Source organism: Myxocyprinus asiaticus, chromosome 46 (assembly GCF_019703515.2).
Source record: "Myxocyprinus asiaticus isolate MX2 ecotype Aquarium Trade chromosome 46, UBuf_Myxa_2, whole genome shotgun sequence".
NCBI classification, from domain to species: domain Eukaryota; kingdom Metazoa; phylum Chordata; class Actinopteri; order Cypriniformes; family Catostomidae; genus Myxocyprinus; species Myxocyprinus asiaticus.
Window position 1 is genome coordinate 27,014,242 of NC_059389.1, and position 18,022 is coordinate 27,032,263.

Below are 18,022 nucleotides of genomic sequence, written 5' to 3' on the forward strand. Positions count from 1 at the left end.
CGCAAAACTTTTTGCGAGGGAATGCAAACTATTGCGAGGGCACTCTAAACTTATTGCGAGGGAACGCAAACAATTGCTAGGGCATGCCAAATGTATTTGAGGGAACTCAAACTATTGCGAGGGCATTCAAAACTTATTTGAGGGAACGTAAACTATTGCGAGGGCACGCAAAACTTATTTGTGGGAGCACAAACTATTGTGAGGGCATGCAAAACTTATTTGAGGGAACGCAAACTATCGCGAGGGCATGCAAAGCTTATTGCGTGGGAACTCAAACTATTGTGAAGGCACACAAAACTTATTTGAGAGAACACAAACTATTGCGAGGGAACGCAAAACTTATTGCGAGGGTGTAACGAAGTTCAAGGAATGCATGGGAAGGAGGAAGCTGGGACCGGCTTGACAAACACATAAACATTTATTATACAACTTAAAAGACAAAACCAAACACACTGCTTCCCCGCAGTCACGTTGCACACATACAGGTCCATGCATCTCACCCTGTCTGCCGCTGTCTCCTCTCCTTAAATACTCCCGTCGCCCCTCACTGGAATGCGAGACTGGTTTGGCACACTAATTCACCACTTATCTTCCCGGCCTCGCTCTGCCCAGATGCCGCTAGGCCCCGCCCTGCTCACCACAGAAGGAAAGCAAACTATTGCAAGGGCACGCAAAACTTATTGCGAGGGAACGTAAACTGTTGCGAGTGAACGCAAACTATTCTGAGGAAACGTTAAAATTATTGCGAGGGATCGCAAACTATTGTGAGAACGCAAACTATTGCAAGGGAATGCAAAACTTAATGCGAGGGAATGCGAACTATTGCGAGGGCACGCAAAACTTATTGTGAGGGAACGTAAACTGTTGCTAGTGAACGCAAACTATTGTGAGGAAACTTTAAAATTATTGAGAGGGATCGCGAACTATTGCGACGGCACGAAAACTATTACGAGGAAACGATAAACTTATTGCGAAGGAACGCAAACTATTGCGAGGGAAAGCAAACTATTGTGAGGGAACGTTAAACTTATTGCAAGGGAACACATACTGTTGCGAGGGCATGAAAAACGTATTGTGAAGGAATGCAAACTACTGCAAGGGCACTCAAAACTTATTGCGAGGGAAATCAAACTATTGCGAGAGAATGCAAATATTATTGGAAGGGCACCTAAAACAATTTCAGAAGAAAAATTCCTGCCTTGTTCTCTAAGGGGCTACGTAGATTACACCTAACACTGTTCGTGGTTAAATAAACTAATAAATAATGCATGTTGTGAAAATATAAAAGCAATATAAGCATAATATATCATAATCGAGGAAGAAAACAACACTTAATTTACTTGGGTTAAATGGACACAAACAGTTATGAATAATGACAGAAAGCTGAACACGGCAGCATGAACTTTCATCAGTTAAAGTTTTTTTTCCTTCAATTTCTCATGCTCTGCAGCATCTGTTGTGAGAGCGCTTATGTAATCTGAGACAGTATCTGTATCATATTTGGTGTTAATATACAAATGATTATTATTTTTTATTTTTTATTTTTTTTAATTCTGTAATCGAAGGAATTTCTTTGTCAGATTGTTTGCGATTCATTTTTACACCCCTAGTGTTAAAGCAACTTGCTAGGGTCAGTTTTGATTTCATGTTGACTTCAGTTTTAACATCTTGCGGAGAAAATTAAACCTGGTGTGAATAGGTGTTGGTATGGTATAATTTGCAGAAATCTGCACGGAAAGCCAAAACGCAATAAATACTAATTTTGGCAGAATTGAGTTATGATGTCATTGACTATGATATGTCCTGTGACAGACTGGCTTAGCTCAACTGTGATCAAATTCAGAGAAAATGTGTGAATTTCTCAGTTTTATTGTTGCCGTAGTTACTGTGTTTTGCCTTTGTTGGGCAGAATTGTTTTTACCCCAATGTGCCTCTGGTAATGACCGCACGGTTGTGGGTGCTGTCTGTGTACTGTGTAACACTGTTTATGTGTGTTGGTCTATTTTAAAGCATTTCTGTTACCCCCAAATTTTCTCTATGGCCCATAAATGCAGCCCCTTAATGACGGCCGGTCGGACTGAAGCGAGACAAAAGCAATCATTCTTTTATGGGTAGACATTATTTTCAGGTCAAAGGTTGTGCCCTGGGGGTTCTTTAAAGTAAGTATGGAGCGTTATTCCTCCCTGTTCGGTCGTTACCGCCCCCGCTTGCCCTGATGCGTAAATTGCACATTTGCAGAAGACTCCTCTGATCACATTAATAAGTTTAAATGGAGTTTTTACATTATGTGGGCTTAGCTATTAAAACCATTTGTTAGCTTTTTGCTTATGAGGACACGGCTGGCGGGGGGCCGTCTCGGAGTGCGCGCGCGCGCCATGAGCATGAGTTGTTAAATCATTTGACACAACAGCAAGATTATCATACAAACAACAACACTGGCTCCCGCCGAGACACATTTTCAAATGGACCAGAGAAATTAAATTTTGGGAGAGAGAGATTTTCTTTAAGAAGAAATTGTCTCCGTTTCCTTCCTATGAAGCCTTGTTATGGGCTACAGTAGCTTATAATACCTCGACTACATCATCAGGGGCCACTTTCTGTTTTTTATTCTCCCAACAGAAGAGCTACAATCATAACTGAGTTTTACATTTTCTGTAGAAAATGTGAGTGGTGTTTGCCTGTGCAAATCTCAAAAATATCTTGCCTGTACCGCCACGGAACTTGGGTGTTGTGGGTTGTTATCGGGCATTGCTATGTGATTGCTATGGTGTTCTAAGAGGTTTTAGTGCATTGCTAGTGTTCTGGGTGGTTGCTAGGTTTTTCTGGATGGTTAAAGTGCATTTCTAGGGATTTCTGGTTGCTTCCTAGGGTGTTTGCTGTGCAGTTGCTAGGGTGTTCTTAGAGGTTTTAGTGCATTGCTAGGGTGTTATGGGTGGTTGCTAGGGTTTTCTGGGTGGTAAAAGTGCATTGCTAGGGAGTACTGTGTGGTTCCTAGGGTATTCTGGGTGGTTTCTGTGCAGTTGCTAGGTTGTACTGGGTGGTAGGTAAGGTGATCTGGGGTGTTTTGAGTGGTTGCTAGAACATTGCTATGCAGTTGTTAGAGTATTCTGGATAGTTGCCAGGGCATTACTATTCAGTTGTTTGTGTGTTTTTGATGGGTGCTAGGGCCTTACTATTGTAAGTGGTTACTTCAGCGTTCTATTTGGTGCTATGTGGTTGCTTGTGTGTTATTGGTTGTTGCTAGTGTGTTACCTGTTGGTTCCTATTGTGTTCTGGGTGGTTTCTTGGTGGTTGCTAGGGTGTACTTGGTGGTTGCTAGAGCCTTACTAATGTAGGTGATTACTATGATGTTCTGAGTGGTTGCTATGTGGTTGCTTGTGTGTTATTGGTTGATGCTAGGATGTTACCTGTTGGTGCATATGGTGTTCTGGGTGGTTGCAAGGGTGTTTTGTAGGGGTGTAAAAATCCATTGCATCGATCCAGTAACCAACGATCCAATGTTATTGATACAATGCATAAATATCGATATAGACATTTTTTTAAGATGCGACCCATTTGAATTTTACATGAGAATTTGCTATTTAAAAGTACCATGGAGCAGTTCAACCATCATGTGAAACGTCTTGACAACGCCGACATTCTGAACAGCACTAATGAGGGAAAGAGAAATCACCTGCTGCCCAGCAATAGCATCAGTTATAAGACTTAACACATCAACACCCTCACTAACATTTATCCCAGTTAACTGTAACAGAATTTTTTATTTCAACTGTGGAAGTTGTAGCCAAGAAAACAGCGGATAGCACGGATTGTTAGATAAAATATTCAAATTATATTTTGGTTGCATTTGAGGGCAACATTTTTTTAATTGATTGTGTAAAATAGGCACATAATTTCGGAATATCGATTGCAGGACCCTGAATCAAATCAAATCGAAATCGTATGGCGGCAGACTTTGAAGTATCGACAAATATCGGATCGCAGGCCAAGAGAATCGATGTAAGATCGTATCATGATGAAACGTCTGATTTACACCCCTAGTGTTTTGGGTGGTTGCTAGGGTCTTACTATTGTAGGTGGTTACTACTGTGTTCTGAGTGGTTGCTATGCAGTTGCTTGGGTGTTATTGGTTGTTGCTAGGGTGTTACATGTTGTTTCCTATGGTGTTCTGGGTTGTTTCTTGGTGGTTGCTAGTGTGTTTTAGGTGGCTGCTAGGGCCTTACTATTCTAGATGTTTACTACGGTGTTCTGAGTGGTTGCTGTGCGGTTGCTTGGATGTTATTGGTTGTTGCTAGGGTTTTATCTGTTGGCTCCTATGGTGTTCTAGGTGGTTTCGTGGTGGTTGCTAGGGTGTTTTGGGTGGTTGCTATGCAATTGCTAAGGTGATCTGGGTTATTCATATACTGTACAGTTTTAAGGGTAATCTGTTGGTTGCTAGGGTGATACTAGAAGGTTGCTAGGTGTACTTTGTTATTGGTTGTTGCTAGGGTGTTACCTGTTGGTTCCTATGGTGTTCTGGGTGGTTTCGTGGTGGTTCATGATCGATGATTTATATACTGAAGGTTTTTTAGGATATTCTGCTGGTTGCTAGGGTGATACTAGAAGGTTGCTAGGGTGTTCTGGATGGTTGATATGTATCTGCTTGCTAAGGCGTTCTAAGTAGTTTTTGTGCATTGCTATGCAGTTGCTAGGATGGTGGTTACTGTGCTGTTGCTAAGGAATGCTAAGTGGATTTAAGTGCATTGTTGTGCAGTTGCTAGAATGTTATGTGTGGTTGCCATGCGGTTGCTAAGGAATGCTAAGTCTGGGTTTTAGTGTATTGCTGTGCAGTCGCTAGAGTGTTCTGGGTGGTTGTAAGTTTGTGCTTGGTGGTTTTTAGGTGGTTGCTACGGTTTTCTTGTTGGTTGCTAGTGCATTGCTATGTAGTTGTTAGGGTGTTCTGGGTGATTTCAATGATTCAGGATGGTTGCCAGGGCATTACTACTGTATACAGTTGTCAGGGTGTACTGGGTGATTGCCACAACATTACTAGGTGGTTGCTATGGCTTTACTAAGTGGTTGTTAGGATGCTATGGGTGGTTTCTATGTGGTTGCTAAATCTGGGTTTTAGTTCATTGCTCTGCAATTGCTAGAGTGTGCTGGGTGGTTTCTAAGTGGTTGCTAGTGCATTGCTATGCAGCTGTTGGGGTGTTCTGTCTGGATTATTTCTAGGGTGTTTTGGGTGGTTGCCAGGGCATCACTATACAGTTGATAGAGTGTTCTGGGTGGTTGCTATGACATTACTAGGTGGTTGCTACGGCTTTACTATGTGGTTGCTGTGGTGTTCTGGTTGGTTGCTTTGTGGTTGCAAAGGCATTCTGGGTTGCTGTTATGGTGTTACTAGGTGGTTCCTAGGGTATACTGCATTATTGCTATGGTGTTCTGTGTGGTTGACATGTGGTTGCTAGGTTGCTCTTACTAGAAGGTTGCTAGTATGTTCTGGGTGGTTGCTGTGAGGTTGCTAAGGTGTTCTGAGTGGTTTTAGTGCATTACTAAGCAGTTCATAATAAATTCTGGGTGGTTGCTAAGCAGTTGATAAGGTGTTCTGGGAGATTACAATGAGGTTAATAAGGTGTACTGAATGGTTTTAATGCATTGCTATGCAGATGTTTGACTGTTCTGGGTGGTTGCTAGGTGGTTTCTGACTGACTCAAGAGCCCATCTCAAACTCAGGTCCCCCATTTTAAATCTATGGTATTTGTTTGCTCGTTTTATCACCTGCCAGGCTGACATTGTAATTCTGATCTCTTAAAATTGTAATAACACACCATTACTCAACAAGCCACGTGATTTGAGGTCTCATTTATGTCTGTAGCACAAACTACTTGTGACGAGTTACTCACCAACATTTATTACTTAGGGTTTGATGTTTGTTCAAATAACTAACACCATATGAGCAATAGTGATGCTTGCCTTAGCAAACACCACCAATAATGCTGATGTTAATATTATTGATGTTAATTATGAATTTGATGTCACGATATTTCAGAAGCATCCCTTGAAGCCCTTCTAGAGTACAGGGTGTCAGTACCGGTGTGGCATTCCTGGTTTCCTGGCGATACCGCAGTCTTCCTTTCTTGCGAAGCACCCATGGGATCCGTTATCTGCAGCTCAACAGCGATCACAGACATGTTCGTCTTCCATTACACGCTTTCAAACGGCAGCGTGAAAGTCATAAAGTTTAATGGCATTCTCTCGCAGGTACAATCACTCCCTCTTTTGAGTCCACGCTTCATTTAGTCTCACGGAGATCTGTGTGTGTGTGTGTGTGTGTGTGTGTGTGTGTGTGTGCATGCCAGGCGCTGTGCCCATGACTGTGATTGTGTCAGTCAGAGGAGGCGAGTAAATCTGTTTTCTTCTGCTGATGTTCCAGCGAGTTGTGTTCTCCAGTGGGGGGTGAACTTCTCTCTGGGGCCCTGGAGGGTTTTGGTGCCCTCTGGGCTATCCTATGCTGTGCGGAGCGTTCATGTCTGCTTTATTGTGAGGGATGGAGTTTACCTTCATCTGATTGAACAAGAACTTAAATAAAAGTCGCTTTTTTAGAAATTTTGTTCATTTTCATTGCAATTTTTAGTTGGATAGGTCCTCAAACAATTACAATTCCAGAAACGTTGAAAAAGAAAGTCCTATCTGTTTCATGATGGTGAGTAAAATAATACTTGACACATAGATTTTTGCTTTGGTCACTTAATGTGAGGTATAATAATAATAATACACATACATGTACTCTATGTGTTGCCACATTTATAATAAATGTCTGATGGTAAATTCCCCACAGAGGTACAAGTCATGATCAAAGTTTTCTTCAGTAGATGGTTTTAATGTCTTTACATTTAAATTGCTTGCATTGCTCAGTCTGAATCAGCAAGGTTCAGACTATCATTCTTACAGTTTGATTTAATAGATACAATGTTGCACTTCCTAATAAAGTTGTCGGCCAACCGTTGAGTTTTACGCTCAAAGTCATTTTTACTCGCATTTGGTGCTTGTGACTGTCCTGTCTTATAAAGGAATTTACCAAACAAAATAGTGCTTTGAAAAAAAAAACCACACTTATTTTTGATTAATAATTAAAATATATATATAAAGTATAATTTAAAATAACTATGTAACTCATGTGGATGGCACATTTTTTATATCCTCGTCAAATTGTGTTTTAGACATTCAAATTATAGCTGTTCGATAATCATGTACAGGAACATGAAGTTTAAGTAAAAAGCCTTATGCTGCTTGTTCATTGGTCTTCTAAAGGTCAGTTGCATCTTGAACATGTGTTGTTCAGTGTTGGTTAAGCACCTTGTGTTTCTAATTCATGTGTAACTGTGGCCTCTGCACGTTTCCCATGATGCCATGCATTTCCAATGATGCACACTACAGCACAGAACCTGAAGGCAAATATGAAGTGTACTTTTTTAATGTCATAGAGAAGACTCATTAAAGCAGGGGCATAACAATTCCTCCATTAATTTTCCAGCAACCAGTTTTTAATTAATAGAGCAGGCAGTATTAAATATGGAGTACACAAATTGCCTGTGGGCTTCGTAATTAATTCTAATGGAAGAAATTAAAAATTGGTGGGGTGGGTTCAGATTATTCTGCTGTATGGCTGTGATTTTAGCACCATTGGAGCGACTCTGTCAAAGGAAAGATCTTTCAGGAGTCTGGACTTTCCAGAAATCTCTTGCCCTTTCTCATGCTGAAGGATAGACGTCTGCCGGATTGACCATGGAATACATTTTATTTGATGTTTATATGTTTATGTGTTTTGTTTCGTTTTTTTGTGTTGTGTTGTTTTTTACTTTTGTTTTGTTTTGTTTTGCTTAGTTTTTTGTTTTGTTTTGTTTTTTGTTTTGCTTTGTTTTTTGGGGGGTTTTGTTTTGGATAGTTTTTTGTTTAGTTTTGTTTTGTGTTGCACTATTATTTTATTTGTCAATATTAATTTGTAATTAATTTGCACATTTGTCGTTTTACTTAATATTACTTTATATATTTTGTACAATGTCTCATTGAATGCAGCTACAAGCACCTTTGCATTACAATTGCACATGTTTTGTCAATAATAAAGCAAACTAACTGAAAACAAAAATGAAATCGTTGAACATTTACATTTTTTTGTTGTTGTTTTATATGTATAATTCAATGTAATTCTCGGCTTGATTTACACAAAATCCAATTACGTTTAATTACTGAAATCTAAATATCAATACTTGTATACACTTTTTTTATTATAATTTTTTGTTTTTACTTTAAGTAGTTCATATTGTTACGGAAACTCCCTAAAACGCTTCAGTAAAGAATTGGACCATATACCATACATAATGTCACACTTAACTGCCAATATGCCAATATCAATATATTTTTGTTTGTTAATTTCTTTTATAATTTGCAATACATTTTTGAAATTAAACACTTATTTCCTTAATTTTTTCTTCTACAAGAGAATGTATTATTATCCCTTATTATTTCCTTATCTCTCTTTCTGTAAAGACCGTTGCACATTTTGGTGTGTAATGCAGCAGTCTGCACACAGCCCTGGACGCTGACAGAGGACGGGCTTGAGTCCACCTTTCAGATCTGTCATCTGGGTCACTTCCACCTGGTTCAGCTACTGCAGGATGTCCTGTTGCTCTCCGCTCCGGCTCGAGTCGTGGTGGTCTCATCAGAGTCTCACAGGTGAGTTATTCAGATATTTCCCATCATCTCCAATACATAATCATAATCTTTTTTTTTTTTTAAGAGGGAGGGTCCATTATATTGCTAAGCCCTCTGTGCCATTGGAGAATGGAACACTGTCTCAATTTGCTCTCTCCAAACAGTAAAATCACTTATCACACTATCTTTCCACTGGTCTCAGTTACTCCTCCATTTAACTTTACAGTTTATTTCATTTCCCCCCCTTTTTATTATCTTCTTTTAATACACCTAATAATGTTCAATCTTTCAGTTTCACTGCCTTTAATATGTGCCTTTTGAGCTCACCGCCTGACCTCTGACCCCAGAAGAGATTCTATTTCCCAAAGGCTTAAGCACGAGCTAAACCTTGACACGGCTGTACAAGCGACAAAAAGCCAGTCTGAGAATGGAAAAAATGAACAAGGGGTTGGGGAAATTGAGTGAGCGTCACTGTTTATCTGTGCAGTAGCACTGGGGCTTAAGTGACCGTACAGATGGGTGCTGGCATTTGCCTCCAGACTCCAAACAAGACCAGGACTGATAGCATGGACGCAGAACTCACCTCTGAAAGCTCAGAGATTCACGCTTTTATACTTCAGTCTTTTTAAAGCAGGATACTGCAGTCATTAAATACCAGTCTGACCTGACCTTTTCATACCTCTGCTCTCAAAATAGACTATTTCCACCCCAGAATGCTTCTATTGGGAAGGCCGATGATGATAAAGTGAACGTGCAAAGGGATAGTGTGGAGATGGATATACAGTATAACAGCTAAACTGATTCTGAAAGGGTTAGTTCACACAAAAATGAAAATGTTGTCATCATTGTCTCATTCTCAGGTCACTCCAAACCTCTATCACATTCTTTTTTAATTGAACACAAAAAGAGAAATATGGAAGATCTTTTCCATGCAATTACAATGAATGAGGACTGAAGGTTTAAAGCTTCTAAAAGAAGGCAAAAGCATCATAAAAGTTGTTTAAAGCCTCGGATGCTATATTTAAAGTCTGTTTTGTTTTGTGTTTTGTTTTGCTTTGCTTTGTTTTGTTTTTTGTTTTGTTTTGTTTTGTTTTGTTTTGTTTTGCTTTGCTTTGCTTTGTTTTGTTTTGTTGTTTTGTTTTGTTTTGTTTTGTTTTGTTTTGTTTTGTTTTGCTTTGTTTTGCTTTGCTTTGCTTTGCTTTGTTTTGATTTGATTTGATTTGTTTTGCTTTGCTTTGTTTTGTTTTGTTTTTCTTTGTTTTGCTTTGTTTTGATTTGATTTGATTTGTTTTGCTTTGCTTTGCTTTGTTTTGTTTTGTTTTTCTTTGTTTTGCTTTGTTTTGATTTGATTTGTTTTGCTTTGCTTTGCTTTGTTTTGTTTTGTTTTTCTTTGTTTTGCTTTGTTTTGATTTGATTTGATTTGATTTGTTTTGCTTTGCTTTGTTTTGTTTTGTTTTTCTTTGTTTTGCTTTGTTTTGATTTGATTTGATTTGTTTTGCTTTGCTTTGCTTTGTTTTGTTTTGTTTTTCTTTGTTTTGCTTTGTTTTGATTTGATTTGTTTTGCTTTGCTTTGCTTTGTTTTGTTTTGTTTTTCTTTGTTTTGCTTTGTTTTGATTTGATTTGATTTGATTTGATTTGTTTTGCTTTGCTTTGTTTTGTTTTGTTTTTCTTTGTTTTGCTTTGTTTTGATTTGATTTGATTTGATTTGCTTTGCTTTGCTTTGTTTTGTTTTGTTTTTCTTTGTTTTGCTTTGTTTTGATTTGATTTGATTTGTTTTGCTTTGTTTTGTTTTGTTTGTGCTATGCTTGAAGTCTTTTGAAGTCATATAAAAGCTTTTGATTAGAAACAGACTAAATTTCAGTGCTTTAAACCAATAGTTCACCCAAAATGAAAAGTTTGTAGTTATTTACCATGTCATGTCAATTTCAAATCCACCTTCTAAAGGTCTAAAGGACTTTCATTTGTTCTTGGAACACAAAAAGTGAATGTTTTGTTTTGGTTTGCTTTGCTTTTTGTTTAGTTTTTTGTTTTGTTTGCTTTATTTTTTTGAAAAATCACGTGCAACATGGAGCAATGATGAAGATTTTAAAGACGAAACATCGCTGGTGATGTGAGATCTTGAGATGACTGTGAAAAATAAAAATCTGAATGTGATGAAAATATAAAAATACCTGACATATCGATGTGTAAGTAACTTTATATACTGTAGGTCTACAACAAGTTTAAAATCCTTATTTGAAATAATAATAATAAAAAAGCTTTCAAATTAATTTAAATTATTAGCTTAATATCATTTAATGCTATTAGAAATTAATACACCATTGAATAATTAGAAAGTGAACACTTGGAATATGAGAAGATGGTATGCTTTAATGAGAGTTAAATGTTCTTTTTTCTAGCAATATGACTCACAATAAAGACATATTTGGTTTGCTAATGTGCTTTTATTGAGCTTCAAGTAAAATACTGTATGTTCATGCCATCTTTTGGCATTATTTGGATGGCATTCACACTTATATTAAGCTTTTAATATTTTAAAATCATTGTATTAATCAATCTTAATTACTATTTAATAGATTTATTTTAGGTTTAGTTTTTTATAGATATTTTATTGCCAGCGTGGGAAAATTAATGGAAAAACAATTAGAGTTTTTCGATAAAAATGTGAGACTGCCAAAACTGCTTTTCTCACAAATAGATTTGGAGTCATTGATACCAAACGTTATTGGTTCTTGGCAAGTTTGAATATGTGAAATGGAACAACATGACAGTGAGTAAATAATGACAGAATTTAATTTTTGCTACAATTATTCCTTTAATAAACAAGTTTCACAGTCTCCCACAGTTCACACTTTTAGTATTATTAAGAAGAGCGCTACACTCAGGACAGAAGATGCCTGCAGATGTTGTTGTTTACCCAAGCAGAGATGTAACATGTCAAAAAGCAACACAGGCCACACTGAGCTTGTCATAACAGCAAACGTGACGTTTTGATTGGTTGTTATGTAAAGCACATAATTAAGAGGTAAATGTTGAATGCGATTGTGGGCGCAGATCCGCACTCGGGGAGGGACAGTTCATTTCACTGCAGTTTCTTGGGACTGTTTACACAGAAACACACACACAAGGACACACAGTGGAAATACAACAGCTTTTGTTCAGGGGCTTGTCAAACATCTGGCATTTAACAGCTTAGTCAGAGCCAATTAAAGAACATCATGTTGTAGCTTTGATTTGCATGAAGCCAGGCCTGCGCTGCCAAAGCTCCTGTCCTTCATTTCTCCATCGACTGTTCCCGATTGTTAAACTCAGTTAACATGGTTGCCAGTAGTTTAATCAGACTTTAAAGTCAACGTGGAATAAAATTGACCCTATGAACTTAATAAATACACGTTCCTGGTCTTAATAGTGCTCCGCCTCTGAAGCCTCTTTCAGCTGAAACTATGTTTCATCTATGTGAAAACGTTTATCACATGGCCTGCAATAAAGATCTTATCATTGCCTTGATTAACCTTCAAGGGGATGTGTGTGATGATAATGACGTGTGATGGTAATGACATTTCTCAATTTTTGGATTGCGAAAAAAACAACAACAACATAACAACAACAACAACAACAACAAAAATGGTTGGATAAGCATTGGACTTACAAAGAACATATTAGCAAGCGATCAATTCATTTTCAACTTTTCAACAAGAAAGTAATTGCTTATTTATTAAAATAACAACCAAATGCAACCTGAAGCAAATGCTCCTAAGCAACCAAATTGGCTGGGTTGCTAGGGAGGGTAGAGTCACATGGGGTAACCTCCTCGTGGTCGCTATAACATGGTTCGTTGTCGGTGGGGCGCGTGGTGAGTTGTGCGTGGATGCCGTGGTGGATGGCGTGAAGCCTCCACACGCGCTATGTCTCCGTGGCAAAGCGCTCAACAAGCCACGTGATAAGATGCGCGGTTGGCGGTCTCAGACACGGAGGCAGCTGAGATTCATCCTCCGCCACCCAGATTGAGGCGAATCACTATGCCACCACGAGGTCTTAAAAGCGCACTGGGAATTGGGCATTCCAAATTGGGTGAAAAAGGGAAAAAAATACATAAATAAATAAAAAAATAACAACCAAATGATCTTCCATAAAATAACCTATTTAGAAGTAGCCACTCTCAGATGATCTATTTATTTATTTATTATTATTATTTAAATAAAAAAAAAAAGAATTTGGGGCATTCCAAATTCTCCCAATTTGGAATGCCCAATTCCCAATGCGCTCTAAGTCCTGGTGGTCGCATAGTGATTTTGCCTCAGTCCGGGTGGCGGAGGACGAATCCCAGTTGCCTCCGCATCTGAGACAGTCAACCCACGCATCTTATGGCTTGTTGAGCGCGTTGCCACGGAGACATAGCACGTGTGGAGGCTTCACGCCATCCGCCGCGGCATCCGCGCTCAATTCACCATGCGCCCCACCGAGAACAAACCACATTATAGTGACCACGAGGTGGTTACCCCATGTGACTCTACCCTCCCTAGCAACCGGGCCAATTTGGTTGCTTAGGAGACCTGGCTGGAGTCACTCAGCACGCCCTGGGATTCGAACTAGCGAACTCCAGGGGTGGTAGCCAGCGTATTTTACCATTGAGCTACCCAGGCCCAAATACATATTTTAACAGTCATTACCATGCCATGGTAATGACAGCAACACAGTTAAAATAAGTAAAAAAGAGAGACATAATGAAAAACTTTAAAGATTTTTTTTTTCACTTTAAATTCATCCCAGGAAGCATAAACTGCATTAACTGAAGAAACAAAAAAATAAAATAAAATAAAATACAGTGAAACCTGCAAGCAGTCTTGGTTTTCACTGGTTTGCTGAAAAAATAAAATAAAATAAAAAAATAGGCTCATCAAAATTAACTGTTTGTAACTAGATCTATGTGTTCTGTTATTTTCTGTATGCTTTGTTACAAAAATAAATAAAATAAAGCATTTTTTTACATTTTATTATTTTTCTTTTTTAAGAATATTCCGGGGTTTGATACTGTTAAGCTGAATAAACAGCTTAAGTGGCATAATGATGATTACCACAAAAAATGATTTTGTCCCTTGTTATCTTTAAAAAGAAAAATCAATAAATATGGGTTCCAGTGAGGCACTTACAATGGAAGTGAATTTGGGCCAATCCGTTATCATTAAAATACTCACTGTTTCAAAGGTATAGCCACAAGACACAAACAATATGCATGTTAGCATGATTTTAGTGTGACAAAATTGCTTACAAACCTTCTCTGTAGAAAGTTTTAGCCAATTTTACAACTTTGCCATGATGATGCAACGCTTTAAACCCTAAAATGACCATAAAAACAATTTAAACAACTTTACAGCTCAAATATACACAAGTTTTAACAGAATAATGAATGTAAATGTTTTTAATAAAATTACAAGCTTTACATTTAAATGCGTTTAAACCCTCCAAAAATTGGCCCCCTCCACTCCCATTGTAAGTGCCTCACTGAAACCTCGATTTTTACTTTAAAAAAAAAGAAGAAAAAAAAAAAGAGATTGACGAGTCAAATTCTTTTGTGGTAATTAACAAATGCTGTCGATTGTGCTTAATTTGTATTGAACCCGGAATATTCATTTAAAGCTGCACTATGTTAGATTTTTGGGTTAAAAATGAACAAATTGCCATTATTGATTGAGTACATAAACAATCAGTGTTCAAAACAATGTCCTTACCTTACCCCAAATCACTACAGTAAGCCTATAAAAATGATTTGTATTTTGGGCTTTCAGGTCTGATTTGGCGCGAAATCACTGGCTTATGTCGTTTATCCTTAAGTCATCACGTCATGTCTGTAAACACAGGAAAGAAGTACCAGACATCATGTGTTCTGGCTGGAGAAACTCGTTCAGCTCAGTTCAGTCACACTCACGCAGTTCACAGCATCGCTGCAGTCTAATTGGATGTTTATCTGTTATCCGTTTGTCGAAGTTGTTTACCTGCTATAATGCTTGGATATGTTTTCTGGTAGGGTTGTTGAAGCTTATATTGTTTGTCATACTTTTATGATTCAAACATTACTCGTGTGTTAACCAATCGCGATGTATCTACGTTGTCGGGACTTCTTGTAATTGTTATATTGTATATTTAAGCATATCATTTTGCATGTTTAATAAAGTATATTTTATCCCCATCATTACTGAATCCTCATTTTGTTTTTAGTTTACGGTATTATTGTGTGCATTGCAAATACATACTATTGTAGGATTATGGTTTGCTTGCACTGTCATTGGAGGCTGTACAATATAATATAGAAATAATAAAGTCTTCTGTTGAACTCATATCAGCCATAACACGGTTTCACCTCTTAAATTGATGTGTAGTACAATACAAAAATGTATAGTATATAAAACACTTGAATAATTATATTAAAATATACCGGTAATGGCTGAGTCCCCTGTTCTCTATTTAAAAGTGCTTTAAGTGTAGTGTCAGAAAAGTGCTATACATGTACATTTAATTCATTCTAATATGTAAATAAGAGAGTTTATTATCTTCATCAAAGCAAGTAATATTTCAGTTTTAAATGTTTAATTGTATAACATAATATCAACATGAAAATAGCACGTTATGACTCCGGCTCTAGTCATGATCACACACAGGTGATGTCCAGGTTAGGTCAAATCATGAGATTCATCCACCAGAAGAGCAGTGCCGAAACACGACTCACGTAAAGTGTTCTTCCGTAAATTGTTTGCAATTTTAACTTTCTACCACAGATGTCGCTAGAGTGCACAATGTTACATAGTGCAGCTTTAAAATATATAAAAAAATATATATAAATAAAAATGTGATGCTGCAGGAGCAATGAGCAATGTTAAAAGAATAGCTCACTCAAAGATAAAGGGCCCTATTTTAAGAGTGAATGCATTACGTGCAACGCAATGCCTTAAAGTAATAAGCGCAAAGTCAGTGGGCATGGCCATGAAGTTTTGGTATTTTCATGCAAGCATGCGCTAAATCCAGGCGCAAGTGCAATTTATTTCTGAGATTCTTTTCCAGTTATTCCAGCTTCTGCATCCTATTATATAGTGCATTCCCTCAAGCACCAATGATTTAAAAAAAGACAGCACATTCATAAGAAGTTGGTATTGTAAATGGACTGTATGCAATGAATTAAAAGAATAGAAATATGGACTTGCGTTCTTCCGTGCATTAAATGCAACCTTGATGAATGTCAGGCATATATATATATATATATATATATATATATATATATATATATATATATATATATATATATATATATATATATGACAGTGACACGCTCCTTTTATATGAATGGAAAATGTGATTCTCACCAGAATTTGGATGTATGCTACAGATAATGTAAGTATTATTAATCATTTTCATCTACTGACACATAAATCATGACTAGTATTAACAGTGTATGTATCAGCACACACTTCACATCTCCCGTCGACATTGATTTTGAAAAAATACATTAATTTTTATTGAAACAAAAATTAAACCAAATATATTTCTAAATTCAAATCACACTTCAAAAGAAATGAAAATATAATAAAAATAACAAAGTGGTAAAAAAAAAAAAACATACCAAATCCACACATTTTACTCTGTCCAACTTCTTCCACCGACTTAAAAATCACTCAAATAAACAAATAAAAAAATTAGATCATAAATACAATTTTAATTATAAACATAATGATAATAATTGAAAAATAACCCATGACCTTTAGATAGTTTGACACAATCTCATAATTATCATTTTTTTCTCAAAACGGCTACTTGATTGTCAGGGACTTAATTTAAAATTGTCCAAATTTTAAGAGTTTGGACATGAACTTTCTTATCACCTGCTGGTGGAATCTCCAAACTGCACATGCAGGAACTGAATTTGGATTTTGCGCTGAGTTAAGATGTGGTATTGAAACGTCTTAGCGCAACGACCAAATTCTCAGGAAAATAGCAAATTGTGCTTTGCGCCACTTTATTTACATGCAATACACCCACAGTAGTGCAAACACTCCCACCCATGCCCATTTGCGCTTTGCTCTGGCACGAAAATTGCGCTTAGAATTAACATGCTCACAAAAATTGAGCCCAAAAAGTCTGTCATCATTTACTCACCCTCAGGTTGCATAAAAGCACCATAAAGTCGTCCATATCACTTGAGCACTATATTTCAAGTCTTCAAAAGTCATACGGTAGCTTTCTGTGAGGAACAGACCTAAATTTAAGTCTTATTTCTCTGGAAATCTTGCCCCATTCGAATGTGACGTGCACGCGAGCATGTCTCTGTTTACGCCATATAAAGAAAAGGTGGCAGAGAAGACGAAATTGCGCTCAAACTTCATTGGTCCTTGCTTGTATTTGTCACTGCAGCAAATAACGCTTCACGCCTTGAGAACCCCTGTCCTAATTGAATCATCCATATATTTCTGTCGTACCCCACACTCACTGAACCTGATCCTTTTTTGTGAAGGTTCACAGATCTGGTGGACTCGTGTGGGAAGGTGGATCTGAATCTTCTCTCACCGCCTCAGAAGGAGTACTGGTCCATGCTGGCCTACAATCGCGCCAAACTCTGCAACATCCTCTTCTCCAACGAGCTGCACCGCCGCATGTCACCCCACGGCGTCACCTGTAACGCAGTACATCCCGGAAATATGATGTACACCTCCATCCACCGCAGCTGGTGGCTCATGACCCTGCTCTTCACCTTTGCACGACCCTTCACCAAATCCATGGTAAGAACATGGGGTTTTATTTTTCTCTGATGTTGTGTGCCGACTGCTGAATACAGTTTTGGAAAGGAAAGTGAACTATAACTATGGCCTCTTTGTTGAACTGCTGCCGTAACACTGCTCGTATACCGCTGCATAAATCAGGCAGGCAGCTCTTCCTGCAGGCAACACTCTGCTGTTTTAGCCCGAAGAGGCAAGTCACATGCACTTTCAGAGACAAACTATAAATTCAACACTCTCATAAATCATAAAGTAAACGCCGTCTCGTACCTGCAGTCTTTACTTCCGTTGCTGATAAGCTTTAGGCCACACAATGCATTTGAAGTATTCTTTGTTTTAATTCTGAAAGCTCTGAAGGCAGACTTTGATGTAGTGTTGAGTATATCAACTGAGCTCATCATTAGCTGATTTTGCATTAAAGAGACAGGAAAGAATATGTCAAGGTTATGCACGCGGCCCAGTCGTAACTCAAACACTCATATCGCTGTTGCCAGTCATATCTGATGCACATCTGTAAGGATCTGGGCATTCAGTTAGATTTTGGGAGGTAACGCATGGAAAGTGTACTG

At 37.9% G+C, this 18,022-nt stretch overlaps 1 protein-coding gene across 1 annotated transcript in view; it reads left to right on the forward strand.

Moving 5' to 3' along the window:
- Window positions 1–18,022, forward strand: part of LOC127436304 (WW domain-containing oxidoreductase-like) — a 378,771-nt gene that overhangs the window by 137,230 nt on the left and 223,519 nt on the right. The window contains exons 7-8 of the mRNA XM_051690377.1: window positions 8,527–8,712; window positions 17,192–17,456. Of these exons, the coding sequence (XP_051546337.1) occupies window positions 8,527–8,712; window positions 17,192–17,456 (451 nt within the window). The remainder of the gene's footprint in view (window positions 1–8,526; window positions 8,713–17,191; window positions 17,457–18,022) is intronic.